Genomic DNA, 22,641 nt, shown 5'->3' on the forward strand with positions numbered 1-22,641 from the left:
GAACGTGATTCAAAGAATTGGAAAAAAATGTGATGTATCGTGTGGTATACCTCTTCACTAATTTCCCCCAAGTTTTCTCCACGTTTTTCAAGGACATGATGGCAAATAGAGAAATTGCAAGATGAGGGGATCGTGGCTTTGAGCATGAAATTGCTCACACCTGATTTCAGGAATGATGCCAATGAGAAAGGGATCGCGGGAAGTTGCGTGATTCCTTGTGAGATAGGCAATACAATTTTCACTAAATGTCAGTTGGATCAAGGATCGGGGATCTCGCTGATGGCGTTGAAAACGGCACGTGCCATTGGACTTGAGAACAGAATGGAGCCCATCGACATTGCTCTACAATTGGCTGATCACTCCATTGTGAAGCCCACTGGAATAGTAGAGGATGTCTTGGTCAAGGTAGACAAGTTCATCATCCCCGTCGACTTCATAGTCTTGGACATGCCCGAGGACAAAGAGGTACCAATTCTGTTTGGTAGACCGTTTCTTGCCACGGGAGATGTGTTGCTAGGAGCTAAGGACAACTCTGTCACGTTTAGATTAATGGTGAGCAAGTGACCATTAATGTGGAGAAAGCGATGAAGCATCCTAGTGATTCAAAAGCGTGCTTTAGAGTTGATGTCATCGACAAGTGCATTTTTGACAAGATGCGTTGCTCGGCAAGTATAGAAGGAAGCGTATATGATAAGGGGAGCTTGGAAAGAGACTTTGGTTCGACAATTAAAGTAGATTTTGATTTTGATGAAAGTGAAGATTATCAAGTTGAACAACCAAGTGTCGAGAATGAAAGTGTGGTGGATACTTTTGTGGCGGATGTGAAGCCTTCAATTGAAGTACCACCAAAGCTAGAATTGAAGCCACTCCCGACAAATCTGAAATACGCATTCCTTGGTGAGGATGAATCTTTACCGGTTGTGATATCGGCGATGTTGAATGATGAAGAGGAAGCGAAGTTGATAGAGCTACTGAAGTCACACAAGAAAGCTCTAGGATGGTCTATTGCCGACATCAAAGGGATTAGCCCCGCTATATGCATGCATAAAATTTTGATGGAAGAGGGAGCTAAACCGGTAAGAGAAAGACAAAGAAGGTTGAACCTATTTATGCAAGAAGTGGTGGAAAAGGAGGTGAAGAAACTATTGAAATATGGGATGATCTATCCCATTTTCGATAGTGAGTGGGTTAGCCCGGTGCAATGTGTACCGAAGAAAGGGGGAATAACCGTGACAGTGAATGAAAAAAATGAAATTTTGGCAACTCGATTGGTGAACTCATGGAGAGTTTGCATGGATTATAGGAAGTTGAACACGGCGACGAGAAAAGATCACTTTCCGTTGCCATTTCTAGATCAGTTGCTCGATAGGATTGCGGGTTATTCCCATTATTGCTTCTTAGATGGATACTCGGGGTACAATCAGATTGCAATTGCCCCGGAAGATCAAGATAAGACGACATTCACATGTCCGATTGGTACGTATGCCTTCCGCCGGATGCCTTTTGGTTTGTGTAATGCACCGGCTACATTTCAACGTTGCATGATGGCAATATTTTCTGACATGAATGAAGGCATAATGGAGATCTTTATGGATGACTTCTCCGTCTTTGGATCATCATTTGACCTCTGCTTGGAAAATTTGAGACGGGTCTTACAAAGATGTGAGGAGTCAAATCTCGTGCTCAATTGGGAAAAGTGTCAATTCATGGTCAAGGAGGGCATAGTGTTGGGACACAAGGTGTCAGAGTTGGGGTTGGAGATGGATAAGGCGAAGATTGAAGTGATCTCGAAGTTACCTCCCCCAACGAATGTGAAGGGCATCCGTAGTTTCCTTGGACATGCGGGATTCTACCGACGGTTCATAAAAGATTTTTCGAAGATTGCAAAGCCACTTTGCAACTTACTCGAGAAGGATGACAAGTTCGTCTTTGATGGGAAATGCCTTGAGGCATTTGAATTGTTGAAGAAAAAGCTAGTCGAAGCTCCTATTATTATCACACCCGATTGGTCAAAGCCGTTTGAGCTGATGTGTGATGCTTCGGACTATGCTGTGGGGGCCGTTCTAGGCCAAAGGAGAGATAAGGTCCTACATGCCGTCTACTATGCTAGTAAAGTACTCAATGAAGCTCAATTGAATTACACCACGACGGAGAAGGAAATGCTAGCAGTGGTTTACGCCTTTGAGAAGTTTCGTGCATACTTACTTGGCACGAAGGTGGTAGTGTTCACGGACCATTCAGCTATCAAGTATTTGATGAACAAGAAAGATGCAAAGCCTCGGTTGGTGAGGTGGATCCTCTTATTACAAGAGTTTGATGTGGAAATAAAAGACAAAAAGGGGACTGAGAATTTGGTAGCCGATCATCTGTCTAGATTAGAGGGATTGGAAGAGACGGAAGACGAAAGAAAGAAAAGGATAAATGAGAAATTTCCCGACGAGCAAGTGTTGCAAGTGGAAGCTCGGGAAACATATGTGCCGTGGTTTGCTAATCTGGCAAACTACCTTGTCACGGGCATTATACCAGAAGGGTTGTCATCTAACCAAAAGAAGAAGTTTTTGAGTGACACCCGCACATATGTTTGGGAAGATCCATTTCTCTTCCGTATTTGTAGTGATGGAGTGATTCGAAGGTGTGTTGGAGAGCATGAGCACCTTCAGATTTTGTCTGCATGCCATGATTCGTTGTATGGCGGCCACTTCGGAGCACGTCGAACAGCATTTAAAGTGCTTCAGTCCGGATTCTTTTGGCCATCTATCTTCAAGGATGCAAAAGCCTATGTAGAGAGATGTGACAGATGCCAAAGAACCGGCAATATCTCGTGGAGAAATGAAATGCCAATGAACAACATTCACGAGGTAGAACTCTTTGACGTTTGGGGAATAGACTTCATGGGACCGTTTCCCAAGTCTAATGGGCAACAGTACATTCTTGTGGCTGTTGATTATGTGTCCAAATGGGTAGAGGCAGTGGCCTCGGCAACCAATGATGCTAAAGTGGTATTGAAATTTATCAAAAATCACATCTTTAACCGCTTTGGGACACCACGAGCGATTATCAGTGATGGAGGAACTCATTTCTGCAATAAGTTATTTGAAAACCTCCTTGGAAAATATGGTGTTCAACACAAGGTTGCTACCCCTTATCATCCCCAAACGAGTGGTCAAGTTGAAGTCTCCAACCGTGAGATTAAGCGGGTGCTTGAGAAAGTTGTAAGGCCGCCTCGAAAGGATTGGGCTCAAAAGCTAGATGATGCTTTGTGGGCATATCGAACGGCGTACAAGACCCCGATTGGAACTTCGCCATACAAGTTGGTCTTTGGAAAGGCTTGTCATTTGCCGGTAGAGCTTGAGCATAAAGCTTTTTGGGCTTTGCAAAAGCTTAATTTGGATTATGATGCTGCGGCCGAGAAGAGGATGTGTGACATGAACGAGATGGATGAGTTTAGGCTTCATGCATATGAGAGCGTTGATCTCTACAAAGAGCGTGCTAAGAAGGTACATGATGCAGCCATTAAGCCTCGTCAATTCCATGAGGGACAACTGGTCCTTTTGTACAACTCTCGGCTTAAACTGTTTCCGGGCAAGCTCAAATCAAGATGGTGGGGGCCTTACGTAGTGCACAAGGTATACCCCTATGGTGCTGTGGATGTTCGAGATCAGAAAAATGGCAGCATTTAGAAGGTGAATGGCCAACGCTTGAAGGCCTATGAAGAAGAGAAGGAAGGCATTCCGACCATTATTCCGACCATCTATTCCTGAATCCCGACTCCACTCGACGAGAGCCACACACCTATGGTTTTGTTTCTACATTCTACCATGTGTATAGGCTAGACTCTCTTTGTTGCTCCAAGTTGTAATCTAGGCTTGTATATTTGTTTTAACACCTTGAATCGTACGTTTGATACCAACAATGTGTTTGATAATTAAAATGCTACGTTTTTGGCTAATGATGTAGTGTTGTTAAATCTTAACTATCGTCTCTTTAACATAGCTTAGGATTGATCGTTTGTTGGTATGCTATCGATTTAGAACTGTTCAAGGGATAAATTGATAGTGGATTAAGTAAGTAATTATAGTAGATGACGTTTGTCCCCGCGCATCCGCAGGAATTAAATGTCGTTGAAAGTTGGTTCATGGAACAAGTGTTCAGCTGACTGTGAACTATACGTCGTAGACATGTTCAGTGCACGCGATTAGGTTGATAATTATAATCCCTTCGTATGTTTCGTTGTAAATGGTGTAAAACAACGCAAGCTTAGAGAGCAACTTGGAGTGACTTGTCTTTCTCGAGTTAAAACCTCATTCCAGTAGCTTAAGTTAGTTAACCTTCTCAAAATCAAAACAAAATCTTTATATGCTTTGTGTAGTCATATTAAGTGTAAGCAATCTCGCCTCCCTGTGGATCGACACTTGAAATACTACTACGATACTGTATTCTTGCAGTAGTGTAGTATTATTAGAGTTAAAATAATTGAACTTGATAATCTTTATTCTTTGTTTAAGAACTCTAAAATATCGCATCAAAACACTCTCATTTTGTTTGCACAAAATGTAGAAAAGAATTGTTGAAGTTAAATTAATTGGATGTATGATTACTCTGTGTGCAATTTCACAATATCCAGTAAATCGAATGGAGTATCATAGTAATTTTTTATTGACATTATGACGACATAGTGTTAGAAAATACAATGTAAAAAATAAAAGATTATTGCAGAAATTAAAAGACGCTAAAAGCTTTATCGACTACATTGTGTTAGACTTGAATTGAATTCTCTTAATGGTCACACAACCTTTTATAGGCTCTAATTCTAGATATACATAGAAAATATATTCTAATTCCCTAAATATCTTCTTGGTTTAATTTTCCATAATTTTTAACTGATTTCCTTCATAATTCTTGTCATAACCTCATCTCTTGCCTTCTTGTTCTCAAATTAACTTGCACGATCTTTAGTTTCGACACTTAACTTGCACGATCTTTAGTTTGATAATCAGTTGGCTGAGATATCAACCACTTCCAAACGATTCAATCTTCGAATCAAGGAGAGAATTGTTGAGGACGAAGGCGGAGCAGCCAATGTCTACGCAGCGAGGGGGAGAGAGATAGTGTCGCCACACAACCACTGTGAAGAGTTGGTGGGAATGGGATGTCGTCGAGAGGACGCTGAGAACCCGTTGCCAAAAGACGATGTTAAAGGAACAACTGCCGGAAAAGCCAAAGCCAATAAGAGAAGATGAGGCCTTCTTAAAGTAAATGAGAGAAGATCCCGAGATAGGAGACGCACAATGGCCGTGAAGCGTCGCCTGTTAAAGAATAAAAAAACTGGATTAAAGGAGTGATGAGAGAATTCTCACCGTTTGGAAAAGCTTGTGTCGGCTTCAAGTGGAAAAACTCGGTTGCTTCTTATTCGCCGGACCATTTCTGCCTGAAGCTATCTTCTCTGGCATAGGCGATACTCCAATCATCTCGAATAATTATTCGGTTGGGGCTAACCTCTCCCCCTCGACCGGATAATTCTTCGACTGTTTTGTCTCCTTACCCCAATGCCCTGCGGTTGGTCATGGAAAGCTTCTCACAGGCCATTCCGGCAGTACTTTCTCAGGCCTTATCTGATTGTTTGGTCGGATACTTCCTCTCCCCTCGGCCAAACAAACTTTGAACTCCTTCTTATCTTGACTGTTGCTGTTTTCTCTTCGGCTGTAGTCAGCCTTCTTCTCCGGTTGTTTAGTTCCTCTCCTCCTCGGCCAAACAATTCATCGAGACAAGTTTCTTAACCTCCTCGGCTTTAGTGGCTCTCTCAACATCGCCTTTCTAGCCTTTCTTCTGGTAGGGTACTTCCTTTCCCCCTCTACCGGATAACTACTTCTATATTTTCTTCTCTTTTGGGGGGGAGACTCGATCTCTTCCATGACTGCTCCTCTGCAGCCTTCTTGTCTGTCCGTGGCGGTTCCTCCGCCAACTCATAGGTGTGTGTAAACTTCGGCCACTCAGTCTTCAGCTTGGCCACCATGACTCCAAGATTGCTTTCTCGGAGCTTCTCCTGTCGGCAACCGCCTCGACAACCTCCTCTTCCTGGTGACAGCCTCTCCCCTGTGACGGATTCCAAGTTAGAAGCCGGCAACAGGCTGGCTGTCTCTGGGAGATTTGAGATAAACAAGCTGATATTCAAGATCTGGACTAGTTATTAGTTTTGATTTTTCTCAACCAACAGAAGATAGATCCAAACATAAACAAATACAAATCTGTTTATTTTTTATAGAGAGACAGTGAACGATCCCTTTGATCGAACCTGCTCTGATACCATGTTAGAAAATACAATGTGAAAAATAAAAGATTATTGCAGAAAGTAAAAGACGCTAAAAGCTTTATCGACTACATTGTGTTAGACTTGAATTGAATTCTCTTAATGGTCACACAACCTTTTATAAGCTCTAATTCTAGCTATACATAGAAAATATATTCTAATTCCATAAATATCTTCTTGGCTTAATTTTCCATAATCTTTAATTGATTTCCTTCATTATTCTTGGCATAACTTCATCTCTTGTCTTTTTATTCTCCAATTAATTGATTTTCTTATTCCAACAATTGAATTCATTATTTATAGAAGTAATAGAAGAGAGGATTAATACTCCATAGACATACCTCTATAAAGCTAATAATAATAGGATGCGGCGAGAAGGCACTTCGCAATCGAATACAACAAAAGGGGAGCTAAAACCCACGTGCGGTCACGCACTCTTTCAAGTAATTCAACGGTAGTGCTGAGGCATAGCGTGGCTGACATGTGTCGCATAGATTTGCGTGATCAGGAATTGCAGTACTATCTAACCACCGAAAATAGTGTTATAGGACAAAAACCAGTATTTACTAAACCCCAATTGGTTTTGAAGACCCAATATCATGGTCTCGTGCGTTTGAAGTTGCGTGGGGGTCATAGTTGACCTATTGGCCTTATTGAGTTGGCCTAAGAGCATCCACAGCGAATTATTCGGGGGTGGAGGTGGCGCATAGGGAGCGGGGGCAAATGGAGTCACGGCGCGACGACGGTCGGCCGCCGCCTTCTTCCTTCCTTGCGGTCGGCGTCGGGAACCACTTGGTCCGGCGTCGGGGCTACCCAAGTTAGCTACGGCGAGTTGGCTAGCCACTTCTTCGGAGCCGGCGTCGGATAGGGATACCGACCTTGACCGTTTGGAGGAGCCGCTAGAGGAGGATGTTACGCCTCCCATATACTTCGGGTGCGTCCGCGTGTCCTGCCAAACTTTGAGGTACTTGAACGACTTGCCGTTCATGGATTGGTAGGTGCTCAGCGCGGAAGTGATGATGTCGACCTCGCTCCGGCCGCTCCCGGCATTCCGCGTCTCCTGGAGGAAATAGCCGTTGAACTTGCCAATTTCTTCGTTGGCTCGGCCGATGGAGTTGCGCACCATACTCTCGTTGTGCTCGATCGTTCCCGGCGGCCTGTTTTCATTATACCGGCTAGAGACGCGCCACCAAAAGGGATCACCGGATTGGTTCGTGCCAACCACCCCATCTTCGGAGATTTCCAAGTACGCCTTGAACAATTTATCCATCTCCGCCGGAGTGTACGGTGTGCGGACACCGCGAGTAGGAGGAGGCGGTCGGCCTAGGCTCCGGTGTCCACCCGTATCGCCCTTCGGAGGCACCTTGGTCGTTGATTGGGTATGGCCGGTAGCCACCCGGAACGCCCGAATCTTGGGTTTGAGGAGGGGCCGAATATTCCGTTTCCGGACTAGGAAACGGTTGTGAACCGAACTATTCGGGGTTCCAATCGTGAGAGGGCGGGTGGTCATCGCCTTGGCCGGACATTGTTATGTTGTAGGGTATGAGAGAATGAAGATGAAAATGGATATGGGAGAATGAAGATGAGAATGGATATGAGAGAATGAAGATGAGAATTGTGTAGTTTGATGTGAATTTTTGGGTGTAAAAGTGGGGGTATTTATAGATAAAGTGTGTATTTTTTGGGGAAAAAAAAAGCGGCGCGAGCGCAGCGGCGGCGAGACACGTCCGTGCCAACGGCGCGGACGGACGCGGGTTGGGCCACCACCGTTGTGGATGCTCTTAGCCCACAAATTATATTAATCAAGTTATATAGCAATCCAATTAATCAAAGAAAAAGAACAATCACTATGCATCGTCTGAAAAGAAATTGGAATATGCACACCTTATTTCTGGTTTTGGCGATGGGATACGTTATAAGTACTGGTCAGGGTTAAGAAAGGATGAAGATATTAAGAAAAATAAACAAAAGACTAATATAGCAAATTATTGGACGCTAATTTGAGGTGTAATTTAATCATCCAAAATCAATTGCATTTGATAAATGAAATCTCATAAATTTATTTATCATTTTGCAAATTGCACATGTATATATATATATAACGTATATGGTTGTCGGTTGAATAAATCATATAGAATGAGCTGAAAATCAACGGATAAAAGTTGGAGAGCTGGAAATGACAGCTCATGAGTTAGTTATAACCGTTTCTTAGCGGTTGAGCTAAATGCTTGGATGCGAAGTTGCAGACCGAGCTGTGCATTCATATATAAGCTGGAAATAGAGATTTCACAGCTGTGATGTGAAAAGAAGGGTAGAGAGAAATTAAGAGTAGAAGGTGTCCTATGGTACTGATGGAGTTCACCATTATTCTCGTAGAGAATATCTCTTGATCTTGTTTTAGTCCTTAGTAATTCCCTCTGTAATCTTGTAGCTCGAATCAAATAAAGAAGATGATCTCCTTTCTTCCGTGGATGTAATAGGCTTACGCAGTACCACGTAATCGCCCGGTCCGTGTTGGTTGTTCATTGCATTCCAGATTTCTGAATATTTCCCATGTTAGTTGTGGGCAAGTCGGACCTAGCTGCTTTGGTTCCCTCTCTTTGTCTATACAGGTGGTTGGAGCTAGGTTGGGTCGGTTGATTTGTTGAGCACGTGTCAGGGTACGAGGTTGCCCTAATTTTTGGGGCAAGTGAAAGATGCGGGTATTTGGTCTTAGAATTGAATGAGGTATGTAAATATCTGCATATTTGCCAAATGTACGTTGAGGAATCAACATCCCTAATCATACCAATCAATTTGGATCGAGATATTTTCCATCTTCATTGCCCTATATAAGCTCCTTCGCCTCTTAATTTCTCTCTCATAAGAAAATTAATCTTGAAAAATGGCAAGGAAGATGCATAGCGTGGAGGTGGCGCCATGGCCTACCCTGTTCCCTCAAAAACGTCGTCGTGCTTCTCCATATCTTGAGACTATTAGAGAAGGCAGGTCAGAAGGCCATGAAGAAACCTCCTTTCTTCGTCTCAATCTCTCTTTCTTCTTCCAAATCATCTTTCATTTTCCCCACGCCTTGGCTCACTGACTACTCTTGTTAGATGCCTGTCTCACCCAAAAAAAGAAAATAAACTTAAATGATTCATCACCATGGCTGCAGATAGTAATGCGGTTGGATGACTCTCTCTCTCTCTCTCTCGCGGGAGGAGAGAGATGAGCGAGAGAGAGAGAGAGAAGAGAGAGAGAGCGAGAGAGAGAGAGAGAGAGAGAGAGAGAGAGAGAGAGAGAGAGAGAGCGAGAGAGGAGAGAGGAAGAGAGAGAGAGAGAGAGAAGAGAAGAGAAGAGCGAGAGAGAGAGAGAGAGAGATAGTAGAGAGAGAGAGAGAGCGAGAGAGATAGCTAGCGAGAGAGCGAGAGATGAGAGCGAGAGAGAGAGAGAGAGAGAAGCGGAGCGAGCAGAGATATCATAGTATCTTCTATATATTCTCTCTCTCTCTCTCTCTCTCTCTCTCTCTCTCTCTCTCTCTCTCTCTCTCTCTCTCTCTCTCTCTCTCTCTCTCTCTCTCTCTCTCTCTCTCTCTCTCTCTCTCTCTCTCTCTCTCTCTCTCTCTCTCTCTCTAGGCAAGCATTAGTGTGTGATGATTTGTAGCAACTCGGAAACTGCCTTGTTTTTGTGTGGCAGTGTCTGCGGTGTCTTTTTTAAGGCTTTCATTCTTCTATTTTAGCGAGCAATGATGTTACCTTCATCAGTTATTTAATTTAAGGGCTTGTTTGGTATTTTAGTTGTGGTTTGGCAAGAAAATATATAGATCATGATTAATTGTGAATTGCGTTTCTCGAAGATAGTATTTCTTCAAGTGTGCTTTATTATCTTGATTTGTGTTTTGGTTCATAATAACATGTATACACCCTCAATTTTAATAGAGGATTTCCTTGAATCTCATTCTAAAACCCTACCGCAAGTGATGAGTTCCTGTTTCGCCTCAAATTTCAGGCATAATCGTTGGAATACTAATTTGTTTACGGAGAACTCGAGTTTTTGTCGAAGTTTGTTTTCGCCAATAGTTTAATGATGACGTGCTCTCGCACCATTTAATTGAACCATAATTAATTGTTTAATTGTATTTAGCTATAATTGGTAATATGGTCATTTGCATCTAATAAATTAACTACCAATTGCCACGCTCATAAGGCCATAACCAAGAGAATAACCTATATAAGCATGAAAAAGGGTTCAATAGATGAGACTTGGGCCTATTAAAGTTGTGCTTAGATGAAGAAGAGAGTCGAATTGGGCTTAATAAAAATTAGTCCCAACCCTAACAAATCAAACATGCATACCGTGCTTTTCTTATATTTTTGGAAATCAGATATGTTTAATGATTATGTTACAAAGAGGTTTCTTGATTAAAATGTAGTAAACCATATACAATATATTACCCAATAAATAGGGTACTTAAATTTGTTATATTTATCGGGAAATTTTTGAAAGAACATGCTGAACCAACCTATTTATTGGGAGTACTAGTATTTACATTTATAGATTAGAGGCATTTGCTCTTTTCAATTATATATCCGTCCATGAAAAGTAGGTTGTTTAGAAAATGGATCATATTTTCTTCTAACAATAATTCAACCACTATTGTTCTTTATTTCTCTTTTTTTTTAATATTAATTTTGTATTTAAATTCGTGTTTACTAAAATTATTTATTTTTGAATGTATGTTAATTATATATAAAAGTGAATGATATGGGTATGAATATGAATACTTTAATAATCTCCTAATTATAAAAAAAAAACATTTCTTATAGAAATCGATATGTCCAAGCAAAAATAAAGAAAACGGTGGATAATGTTATGGCAGCTGGGAGCTGACCATTGGGTGGTCGGCCTATGCAAAAATGCACAGCAGAGGATCCCCACCGGGCCAAACTGACGGTTGAAGTGCTAAATGTTTAAGCAAGTACTTATAATTTCTTTTTTATCCACCAACCATAAATTGAATGATGCGACGAGGACTTTAATTTACTTTACCACGATTTAGGTGTATTGATCAATTTTACCTATTCATAATGTCGTAAATATATCTTTTAAACATTAATTTCGTACTGTTTTAAGATGATATGACATTAAATAATGTCATTTTACCATATGTTTTTGAGAAAGAAGTTATGTCTTATGATTGTGAACCCCAGCTCTCAACCTCAAAGTTAAATTAGTAAGAAATGCTCTAACTCGGTACATTTTGGTGTGACCTTTTAAGTTTTAAAACTCATTTTACTCTAATTATTTTTCATCTTAAATATGCCTACCAAACATGAATTGTGTGAACATATAAACGTGCATTAGCTAAAATTGGTCTAATGCTCGTCAACATGCAAAAATGATAAAATAGTGAGAGTGAATATTATTCATATATTTGACATTTGTGGTTGTAATTCGTCTTCCTTATCTCAGGGTACATTTTTTATTTTGCATCTATTTACTTATGATGAAATGTCCTAGAGATGGGGTGGATATTCTTGAGGACAAATGTCGTATGTTCGAATAGTACCAATATAGCTATACGTTTGAGTTTATCGAACACTTTTTTGTGTTTGGGTTTTAGATAGTTTTAAGCATAACAATTAGTATAGTATAAATATAGAAGATAAATTACAGGAGTACATGATTTAGATGCATGTAGCTCTCACATCTCAAAAGCATATATAAGTTTAGAAATTATTGAAAAACTTTTGAGGTGTAAGACAGATAAATTTATCTGGCAAGGCAATTCATACCATTCATTATCATACAAAATGACAACGCAAAAGTTCCCCATTCAAAATTATATATAGACGATTAACAACTCAGCAGTAGTTTATAAGCAATACAAATAATATTATTTGATAATCATTTGTGAAGAGCTTAAGATACTATTAACTAATAATTACAGCTCCTTCTTGATATGTTTGGACTGTTGTACTGTTTCTCATACCATAGTGGATTCGCATATGAGCACAAGCATATTCAATCTACATCTTTTTCATACATGAAGTATTTTCTTGATAAATAGTCCTATGATTTTTATTGAAAATTCTATAGATTGAGTGCTAAAGCAACTATATATGCCACCTAAGACGAATAATAAGTGAATAGCAAATCACTTTTGTAATATCCCGATACATTGCTTTGGATTAAATATGATCTTTCGATACGAATTAGCTGAAAGAAATGTCTCAAACTTTATGATAATATAAAGAAGTGTTGTTTATAATTGTTATATAATAAGAAAACAAGAATATATAAGAAAAACTGTGAAACTCGTATGATTTGGAAATTTATGTTTATCACGTAAAAGATCCCTATAGTGTCCGAAACGGGTCCAAAGGGGCATTCTGGTGTGGGAGAAGGGGTGAGACTCAGCCAGACCGCGCCAGCTATGTCCACAAGCTCGGCCATGGGCTGAGACGTGCAAGGCCACCGGTCCTGGCACGTGTTACCGAGCTATAGAGCCATCGTGCAAGGCCTTCGAGCCATCGAGCAAGGCCATATAGCCATCGTGTAAGGCCGTCGAGCCAGGCCATAGAGCCATCGTGCAAGGCCGTCGAGCCATCGTGGCAGGCCGTCGAGCCATCGTGCCAGACCATAGGGACATCGTGCCGGGCCATAGAGCCATCGTGCAAGGCCGTCGAGCCATCGAGCAAGGCCATAGAGCCATCGTGCCAGGCCATCGAGCCATCGTGCCAGGCCATAGAGCCATCGTGCAAGGCCATCGAGCCATCGTGCCTCGGGTGTTACAACTTTATTGTTACCTTATATGACGCAGCCTTAAGTAAATAATTAAATAATTTAAATTTATGTAATTATGAGGTGGCAATCTATTTTAAAAGAGTAAAAGAAATGCTAATTTTAATTTATTTCTGAGGCGTTATAGAAGTTTATTAGTATATATTTATTGTACAAATTTTGAGAATAATTTCCACGGCAAGTACAGAGCGCTGGGTGTAAAATATTAAAATCACATAGTACTATCATATTTTGATAATATATTATAAATAAATCGAATAAAAAAACAATTAAATTGAAAGTTGAACTGATAGATTCTCAAAAACAACAACTACTACTAATGCAAAAACACCCTGTGATAATTAAACACTAAGCATCAAACTTGACATGATGATACAAAATAATGAAGTGGTTTCAGCCACAAAAGGCTTTCGGTATAATTATACCACTAGTTTAATTTCTGATCTGTTGCTTTCTTGGGAATTTATTACGCTTACGTCCAACGGTTGGAACTTGAAATTCGTATGGAAAATGAAATAGTAGTATACTACTTACTAGTTATCATCTTTTAAAAAAAAATTACTATATTAAACTATGTCAACCTATTCATATCTAACATAATTTAACTATATCAATTTAAGATTTTACTTAACTTCGATCAAAATTAATTTATCTTCAATTAGAGAATTTACTAGTTAAAATCAAGATAAAACAATATTAGTAGAGATGCTGCTGAGACTGTTGTGCTCTTTCATATTTTATGTTATACCCCATTGCAATGGAAACGTACATATCAATAAATGTCAATGAACAATGATTGACATAATTTCATATAATATCAGTTAATCCAGCATGTTAAAATATGTAAAGAGCCAAAATTAGTGACGAGGGTGGGGCCAAGCAAGCAAAGAAAATGGCCACTAACCTATATTGGTCGGCTATAAATAATTTCGGGTAAATTATTACTTAATCTGAATTAGTTTAGGCGGCCTCAGAAATTAATCTTTAATCATACATTATCTTAATTATTCCATGCATCCCCAACCATAAATACCAAACACCCCTCCACAGTCACACACCTCTATCAACACACACAGTATTCTCTAATCAATGACGAAGGACGTGGAAGCAGTGGAGCCAGCGGCGGAGTACTCCGCGAAGGACTACCACGACCCGCCGCCGGCTCCGCTGATCGACTTCGACGAGCTGACCAAGTGGTCCTTCTACAGAGCCCTGATCGCGGAGTTCATCGCCACCCTCCTCTTCCTCTACGTCACCGTCCTCACCGTCATCGGCTACAAGTCCCAGAGCGCCACCGACGAGTGCGGCGGCGTCGGCATCCTCGGCATCGCCTGGGCCTTCGGCGGCATGATCTTCATCCTCGTCTACTGCACCGCCGGAATCTCGGGGGGCCACATCAACCCGGCGGTCACCTTCGGCCTCTTCCTGGGGCGGAAGGTGTCGCTCATCAGGGCGGTCATGTACATGGTGGCTCAGTGCCTCGGCGCCATCTGCGGCGTCGGCCTCGTCAAGGCCTTCCAGAAGTCTTACTACAACCGCTACGGCGGCGGGGCCAACACCCTCAGCGACGGATACAACAAAGGCACCGGCCTCGGAGCCGAGATTATAGGTACCTTTGTTCTCGTCTACACCGTCTTCTCCGCCACCGATCCCAAGAGAAACGCCCGGGATTCCCATGTTCCAGTAAGTAATTAATCATTTGCTTGCATTTTAATATTTTTTTTATCGTCGCATATTAGTTTGATATTGTACTGATGATTGATGACTGCATATCAGTTTGATATTGTACTGATATTGACTGCATAGTAGTTTGATATTGTACTGATGATTGATGACTGCATATTAGTTTGATATTGTACTGATGATTGGTGGTGAATGAAGGTGTTGGCTCCGCTTCCAATTGGATTCGCGGTGTTCATGGTTCACCTGGCCACCATCCCCATCACCGGCACCGGAATTAACCCGGCTCGGAGCTTTGGCGCCGCCGTCATCTTCAACAACGAAAAGGCCTGGGATGACCATGTAATTTCTCATCACCTTCTTTAAACAAATTAATTTCATATGTTGAATATGATTATAAAATAGTAATAATTGGGGGGTGTGTGTGTGTGTTTGTATATGTGCAGTGGATATTCTGGGTGGGGCCATTTATTGGAGCTGCGATTGCTGCAATCTACCATGTATTCATCTTGAGGGCAGGGGCCCTGAAAGCTCTAGGATCATTCAGGAGCAATGCCTGATTTATCATAATAATATGAAATGCCCTTTCTCTACCATTATCAACATGTACATATTTTTTTCTCCGTCTATTTAATTCTTCTTCCTTTTTTTCTTTGTTTGTAATTCCAATGTATTGGTCGCCATCTTCTTTTTTCTTTTAATTCAAGAAAAATGTTTGTGTATTTTACACCCTGCTATCTCGTTTCGGATTTATGACGTTTAAGTTGATCAAGAAATGATGGCATACTTATGGAAGATATATACGAGTAAGACATAGTAGAACATTATTATTGCACATACAATATAGTTTAGAATTTGCCTTAATGGCCACGCATAATGTTATAATTAAAAATTCATATAATTGTTCAAGAAATAATACTCCTTTTTTTGTTAATTTCCACGCACAATGCTATTATTCAAAATTCATATAATGAATTACTACTGTTGATTAAAAAAATATTTGCTCTGTTTTTTGTTAATATATAGAGGCATTTTTTTGTCACGGAAAATAAGAAATAAATGTCTTATGTGTTATATGGAGACATGTAATAAAGTAGGAGAAAATAAAGCAACAAGTGAATAAAGAATAAAGTATAAGATAATAGTGAAGAAGAAACTTGTATCTTTGCTAATAGAAATGATATTATATCATAATGGAACGTTTTAAAAAAAAAAAAAAACCCGACTCTATTAATTCCCAAGATGGGAGTGTTGCTGTAAGTAAATAGAATTGTGATAAACGATTAATAAAAATGATAATTAAGTAAAATGGTCACAATAATTGTGACTTAAATATGAAGTGGTTTGGTTACGTAATTTCCACCGAACCTCATTTGACATGATTGAATTATTTGAATATGAAAATGGCAGGTATGTGTTGTCATAAGTAGAGTCTTTTGGTAAAGTATAATATTAATAGGGTGGAAATAATTGGCAATTGTTTGTGCAGAAAATGTTTGGATTAGGAATAGTCGATGTGTCGATGCATAGTTTTGTTTTGCTTATTTATTGTAAATGTTATCCACTAGTCAACTTGCATGGCATCAGAGACAGAATAATTATTCATTTCATTAAATAAATTGATGGCTAAGAATCGAATTTTTTGGGAGTTAAAACTTTGGGGCAGGGAAGACGCACTAAAGTTAAATATACACATTAAATTAATTTATCAACTAGTCTTTATCACAATAAAAAGTTGCAGGTATACATACACATCATTATATGTCATTTTCATAGAGTCATTAACCTAATCCTTCTTATCTTGTCCTTGATTATTTATTCATTTTTCTGCGGCTAGTAATGGTTTAGCCGTTGGCTTTCCACCTAAAAGAAATTTTATAAGATGACATTTAATTGATCAAGAAATAAAGGCTTAATGATATAACATGGTTATTATATTAATGCATAAAATAAGATGGTTTGTTTTTCACAAACCATGAGATAATGGGCCTTTTATTAGGCCCATCTGCCTTGATATTTGGACTTGGCCTCCTCCTTTATTTCTGCCAAAATAATTCATTAAAACATTTCTTTTCAATAAGAATTCAATTAAACATTTACGGAAGTGATGTACCACAAAAAAAGCCAACTCATATACAGCTTCATTAAAAATTCAGTAAGCATGACGAATACTATTAACAAATTCTTGATTTAGACATTCTTATTAGGAATCATTTTTATTAACAAATTCTTGATTTAAACATTCTTATTAGGAATCATTTTTATTAACAAATTCTTGATTTAGACATTCTTATTAGGAATCATTTTTTACGGCGTTGGTAAGAAGTTACTAACAAATTAGGGTTTTAAGTCATTGAGTGTTCACCACCTTGGTGTGTTTGGTGTGTATGAATTTTAACCCTAAAAAAAACATTGTTTATCTATATATGGTGTATTAAGCATGTGTAACTGGATTAAGTTTTATGGAATAATCCTACGTGAAACAGAAAAGGTAGAATCAGATAAAAGCCTTTTCTTGGGCATATGATGGACCGCAATGGACGGTCTCTTTATCTTAGCAGACCTTAACACTGCATAAACATATCAAATTAACTCTCTCCGTCCTATAAAAATATACAATTTCGAGACAACAACAATTTTAATGCATAATCAATATTAAGTCATTGTAGTTAGATCCTAAAACTTTGAATTTTTCTCCATATTTTCTAAAAACCAATTCATTTGTTATTTTATTTTATTCTTTAATTTCTGCTTGAATTAGTTAGTAATTAGGATTTTAGAATCCAAACTAAAATTTGAATCGTCTAATAAATAGTAAAGATAGCTACTATTAAACACACAGTTTAACATGGATTAATCTCACTATTTTATTGTAACATAACCATGAAACGATGATGCCGTCTAGTGCTAAGCTTCGTGTTATTTCTCTTTCCTTCATCACTTAAGCACATGCACATCCAGCATATCTTTATTGAACTAATTCGCACTCCATTGAGACCATTGTCTAAGACTAGTGAGCTGTCTATCAATTAAAGATCAAACTTCAAATAATGATCAATTTTGATAAAGTAAAAGTTACTCTTAAAAATATACTAGTACTAATAATCATGGTCATCCATGTCCAAAATATCCTACTATTATATTTTCTTTTTAATAAACACAAAGAAAAAAACTATAGTATTTGAAAACTTGAAATTACTTTGAACTCCACATTTTAGCGCCGTTGCTTCTCCTGGACCATTGTCATCATGCCAACATGGTATATCTGAACCATTGAATTTTTTTTTCCTCGTAGAGTAGTAGTATTTTGAAATTATCCTTTTTCAGTTTTGATACTATACACTCCGAAAATCTGTAAAATAATTTTAAAAGCGTAAAATTGACTCCTTTGTAGTGGAGTATAAAATTGGCTAGAATTAATACAGTATATATATGTTCATTTTTATCGTGACTCTCCCTCATAAACACGTATCTAGGTGTGTGTAAGAGGGGGCAGTGATTTATGGTATAGCATGCGCTTGCAACTTTTTTAAAAAATTGGATCTAAAAAAAATGTAATAATTGTGAGAATACACTTTGTTTTGAAAATGGTGCAGCGGTCGCATCTTATAATTACACTCGACATCTACATCCATTTTTTTACATAATCATCTTCTCCATAATTTATAACAAAAAATTGTATAATATAGGATCATGAAGACAATTTCAACTTTGAGAAATATGCTTTATTTGTTATTGCACGACGCCGACGCCAATATATTTCAACTAATCGAGTATCATTAACAAGACGAGAAATACATATAAATATACGTGTTAGGAGTACTATTATAAGATTCTCTTCGCAAATATCGATCGGGAATTTAGAACTATATCAATTCTTCTGTAATTCATTAATATATGTTGACATCATAAAATATATCAATATATCAGTTCTAGAGAGAGTATAATTTATGAAATGTCATTCTATAATTGATGATCCTTCATTTTCTTCATTAATTAATCAGAAAACAAGTTTGGGGATACTGATTTTCAAGACTCTAAGCAAAAGATTTACGATATATAATTATGTCTATAGTTTTATCTACTGTGTATGCTATGAGCATAATAGAATAAATTGAGTAGGAATACAATTTTAATTGGGATTGTGAGACGTTGAACCCAATATAATATCAATGATAACCGACTAGAAATAGCACATTGATTATACCCTACTAAGAATTGTGATTAGGGAGTCTATAATTATCGCTTTAAAAATCTTAAGAATACCTTTTGTTATCTGGCGAGATAATTCCCGAAAGAAAAATGCGAAATTAAGTAGAAGCATACTAATCAAATTGTACCATGAAATAATAAAAGGGCAAGAATATGTCACGAAAAGTGTGATACTATTAACTGCAATTCCCAAAATATTTTTCCAAATATTTCCAACCTATATATAAACCACAACTCCATATCCAAAACACTAATCCCATAACCCAAATCCATAGAAGAAACACTCAATGGCTCCATTGTTGGCCTTGGCGCTCATTTCGTTCCTATCTCTTTCCACCAATGCTGAAGATCGGGCTCACGGCCTAAGCAGTGAACCTCCCGTTGCAGTCACCCCTAAGGCATTCACATTTTTCCACCCGTGTGACTCATCACACTGTTCCACATTGCCTCAAGCAGCGACCGTGAAGCCACAGAGCCCCACCAAGGGCAGCCACAGGCTGGGAGCCGGTGGCATTGCCAGCATTTCCCTGAGTTTCTTACTGGTGGCCCTCGCAGTCGCGGGAATGGGAGTTTACTATGTGATAAACAAGCGGAAGGCTAACCTCGACAGAGCCAAACCACAGAAGCTTACTGAGGTCTGAGATGGAACCGTTTTGCAGCTTTCTCAACTACCAAATTCTACTTCGCTTCCGGCTCCTATAAAATTCTAGATCTAGACTTTTTTCATGTAATTTAGTACTATGATTAATGTTTTTAAATATTTTTTAAGATACAAATAAAATGCAAATCTATAATGATACACATTTACTCATGCATTATTAATATATAGAGTATAGACTAAGGTCTAAGATAGAATAAATGTATGAAGACGGCAACATGCCCAAATCATGACCTGTATTAAGGCGATCACAGGAGCTACACCATCATAATAATAATATAGTAGTATTGGAATTTAAATCTCTTCAATCTAAGAAATGACCAGAGACACGATGTAGAATACAGGTTGTACGTCCACGGAAAACACAATGGGGTCAATCGAACATTAAAAGAAACACATTAGATCGGAACAAAAGACTCTTGTATTCGGAAAAAAATGTACATATGCTACACGATACATCCATACTCATCCACCCAGTAAAGATTTTCCAGGAAGATTCAGAAAGCAAAAAACTAGCTGGAGCTTGGGAGATGGAAGGACCCATGGCAGTTGCCATCTTATTATAACCAAGAAAACCACTTCAACAGTTGCCTAGCGATAGCATGGGAGCATTCCTACCATCCACGTGAGCTTAGGTACTCAATCATTGGTCCAAATGTGCTATCCACAGAATTATTCCACATGTGTGCAAACTCTTGGCGAGACTTCCGTCCAAAAATAGGCTCCGTTGGCTGCAATTTAGTTAAAGCAGAAGCTTAAGTCCCAAAAAAGCAATAGAATTACTAATAACCATGAGATGTAGAGTAGCTAACAAGGTAAAAAAATGTTTCGTCAAAGATTCCCCAGCTGACACTCACCCAAGCCCATCTATGCACACATGCATATGCATATTTGCATAATTTGACAAGTCCAAAATCTGACAGGTTGGTAACTTGGTGTACGTAAAAAAATGGATAGCATGTCCAAAATCATAAAAGATAAAAAATAAAAGTGTTAAGTGGCAAGTATTTAACAGGTCAAATGACGACGTGTAAAATATTCTACTTGTATAAAAATTCTAGTCACACTTTTAAAAGTTAATCAAATTTAATTTCTAAACTTCAAAGTTAAATGATATTTAATACGTGTTTTAAAAATCGGGAACTTGTGCCCAAATTCTGTTACTATTAAAGATGTGAATCCAGAAGATATGAAAATGATTACCATCAATTTTGTGACAGTTCACACACCAAATAAAGTAGGAGAGAGATGCCTTGCAAATATGATTAAGCCAACAACTATCAATCAATGGTTCCTTAAGCCATTTCAAACAAGTCAGAATTGAAGTTAAACGCCTAAGGGTCAAAAATAAAGTCATCAAAAATTATGTGAAGTAATTCAAGATCTTCAATATGTGTTCAGTGTTTATTGGTAATATCATCAATAAGTAACGTCGTTCAATCTGAAAATAAAGTGCAAAGCCCCAAAAATTAAAGATGGATAACTGTCAGTTTTATCTTTGAAGTTTGAAGGTGTTAATGTTATAATTCTTCACTAAGATCAACAAGAAGTAGCATTCCTTCTATAAGAGATTAAAGAATGAAGCCACACAACAAACATTTACAAGGCAAAACCATTCGTGGAAGTATTTGACTATCAAAGTATCAATTCCATCAGTAAAGTTCAAAGGTAATCTGGTGGATTCAAGAACATTCTCCACAAAAATAATCAAGAAGTAGCATCTAATGGAACTAGAGCCTTATGTCCCCAGATGAACGCCACCAAATTCAAAATAAGTTCAGAAAGGATCAGTATATCGATTCCACCACTTGATTACAGAGTACAAACCCAATAAGAAAAAATTCCGGATAGAGAAACCAGAGGAAAATGGAGAGTGAAACAACAAACTCGCCTATTTTATTAAAAAACAATAAATTGTAATGTTTTTTTTTTTGCGTTTTAAGAAGAAGTTTTTATATATTATTTTAGTTCACCAAATCTGGTGTGATTCAAAGGATACAACCATCAGTTTCCCTCAAAAGAGAAAAGAATAACCATCAGTTTGTTTGCAAATATGTTAGACTAGCATGCATTATTTCCTCATCACAAGAAAAGTCTCACAGACAGAGAACTTAAGGACCTATTTTACATGCCACAAACCCGTTCATGAAAAAAAATAAATCTTGCAGAGTACTATGTATGAACGGCTTGTCTAGCATGGTATTCTCTCTTTTTTAATACATATCTTATTCCTTTTTCCAAGTCAGCTAAATCTATGTGAATTTTTTTTGTTTAGTACTCTCTCTCTTGCTTCTTTTTTCACATTTGAAGTGACACAAGAGGGTCACATGCAGGTAGCCTTGTCTACATAAGCCTAGGGACCTCCAGGGCATTATCCACTTTAGTACACACACATAATGCAACTAAATATCATAAAACCCTAGCACTGCCATTAGCACATGGATACTTTTCTCTCCTTTGATCCAACTCATAAATATTCTTGAGACTATATATAAACCTTTTTATGTGATCAGGAGGATCTTCAATATAGCCTTTTCATTGTGATCAAATGTCCTTATTTCAGTCGGATGGCCACTTGTATCAAATATGAATATATGATAGACTTGATACTTTGTAACAAATTAATATATTGGATGGTGAATGTTGCCAATCCAACACAAGCATATAACTTCATAGAAAAGATTGATAACTGTAGAAAAAGGTACTCCCTCTGTCCCTCTGTAGTAGAGGCGTTTCATTTTGAGCACCCGTTTTAAAAAAATGATAATAAATAGTTAAAGTGAAGAGAAAAAATAAAGTAAGAGAGAATAATATAAAGAAGAGTCTTCTCTATATTATTCTCTCACTTGTTTTACTTTTTCTCTACTTTAATTATTTATTATCATTTTTCCAAAACAAGTGCTAAAAATGAAACGCCTCTACTGCAATGGGACGGAGGGAGTATAGTTTATCTCCTACTCAGGAAAAAATCTGAACTGTAATAAAGGTTTCCCCCTCTGTG

General features: G+C 38.3%; 1 protein-coding gene across 1 annotated transcript; it reads left to right on the forward strand.

The window, feature by feature from the left end:
* Positions 1 to 14,084: 14,084 nt before the first annotated feature.
* Positions 14,085 to 15,492, forward strand: LOC121760766 (aquaporin PIP2-7). The gene is made up of 3 exons (XM_042156392.1): positions 14,085 to 14,773; positions 14,972 to 15,112; positions 15,217 to 15,492. Exons 1-3 carry the CDS (start codon positions 14,180 to 14,182, stop codon positions 15,328 to 15,330), a joined length of 849 nt encoding a protein of 282 aa, XP_042012326.1. The 5' UTR covers positions 14,085 to 14,179; the 3' UTR covers positions 15,331 to 15,492.
* The last annotated feature ends 7,149 nt before the right edge of the window (positions 15,493 to 22,641 follow it).

This window comes from Salvia splendens, chromosome 2 (assembly GCF_004379255.2).
Source record: "Salvia splendens isolate huo1 chromosome 2, SspV2, whole genome shotgun sequence".
NCBI classification, from domain to species: Eukaryota; Viridiplantae; Streptophyta; class Magnoliopsida; order Lamiales; family Lamiaceae; genus Salvia; species Salvia splendens.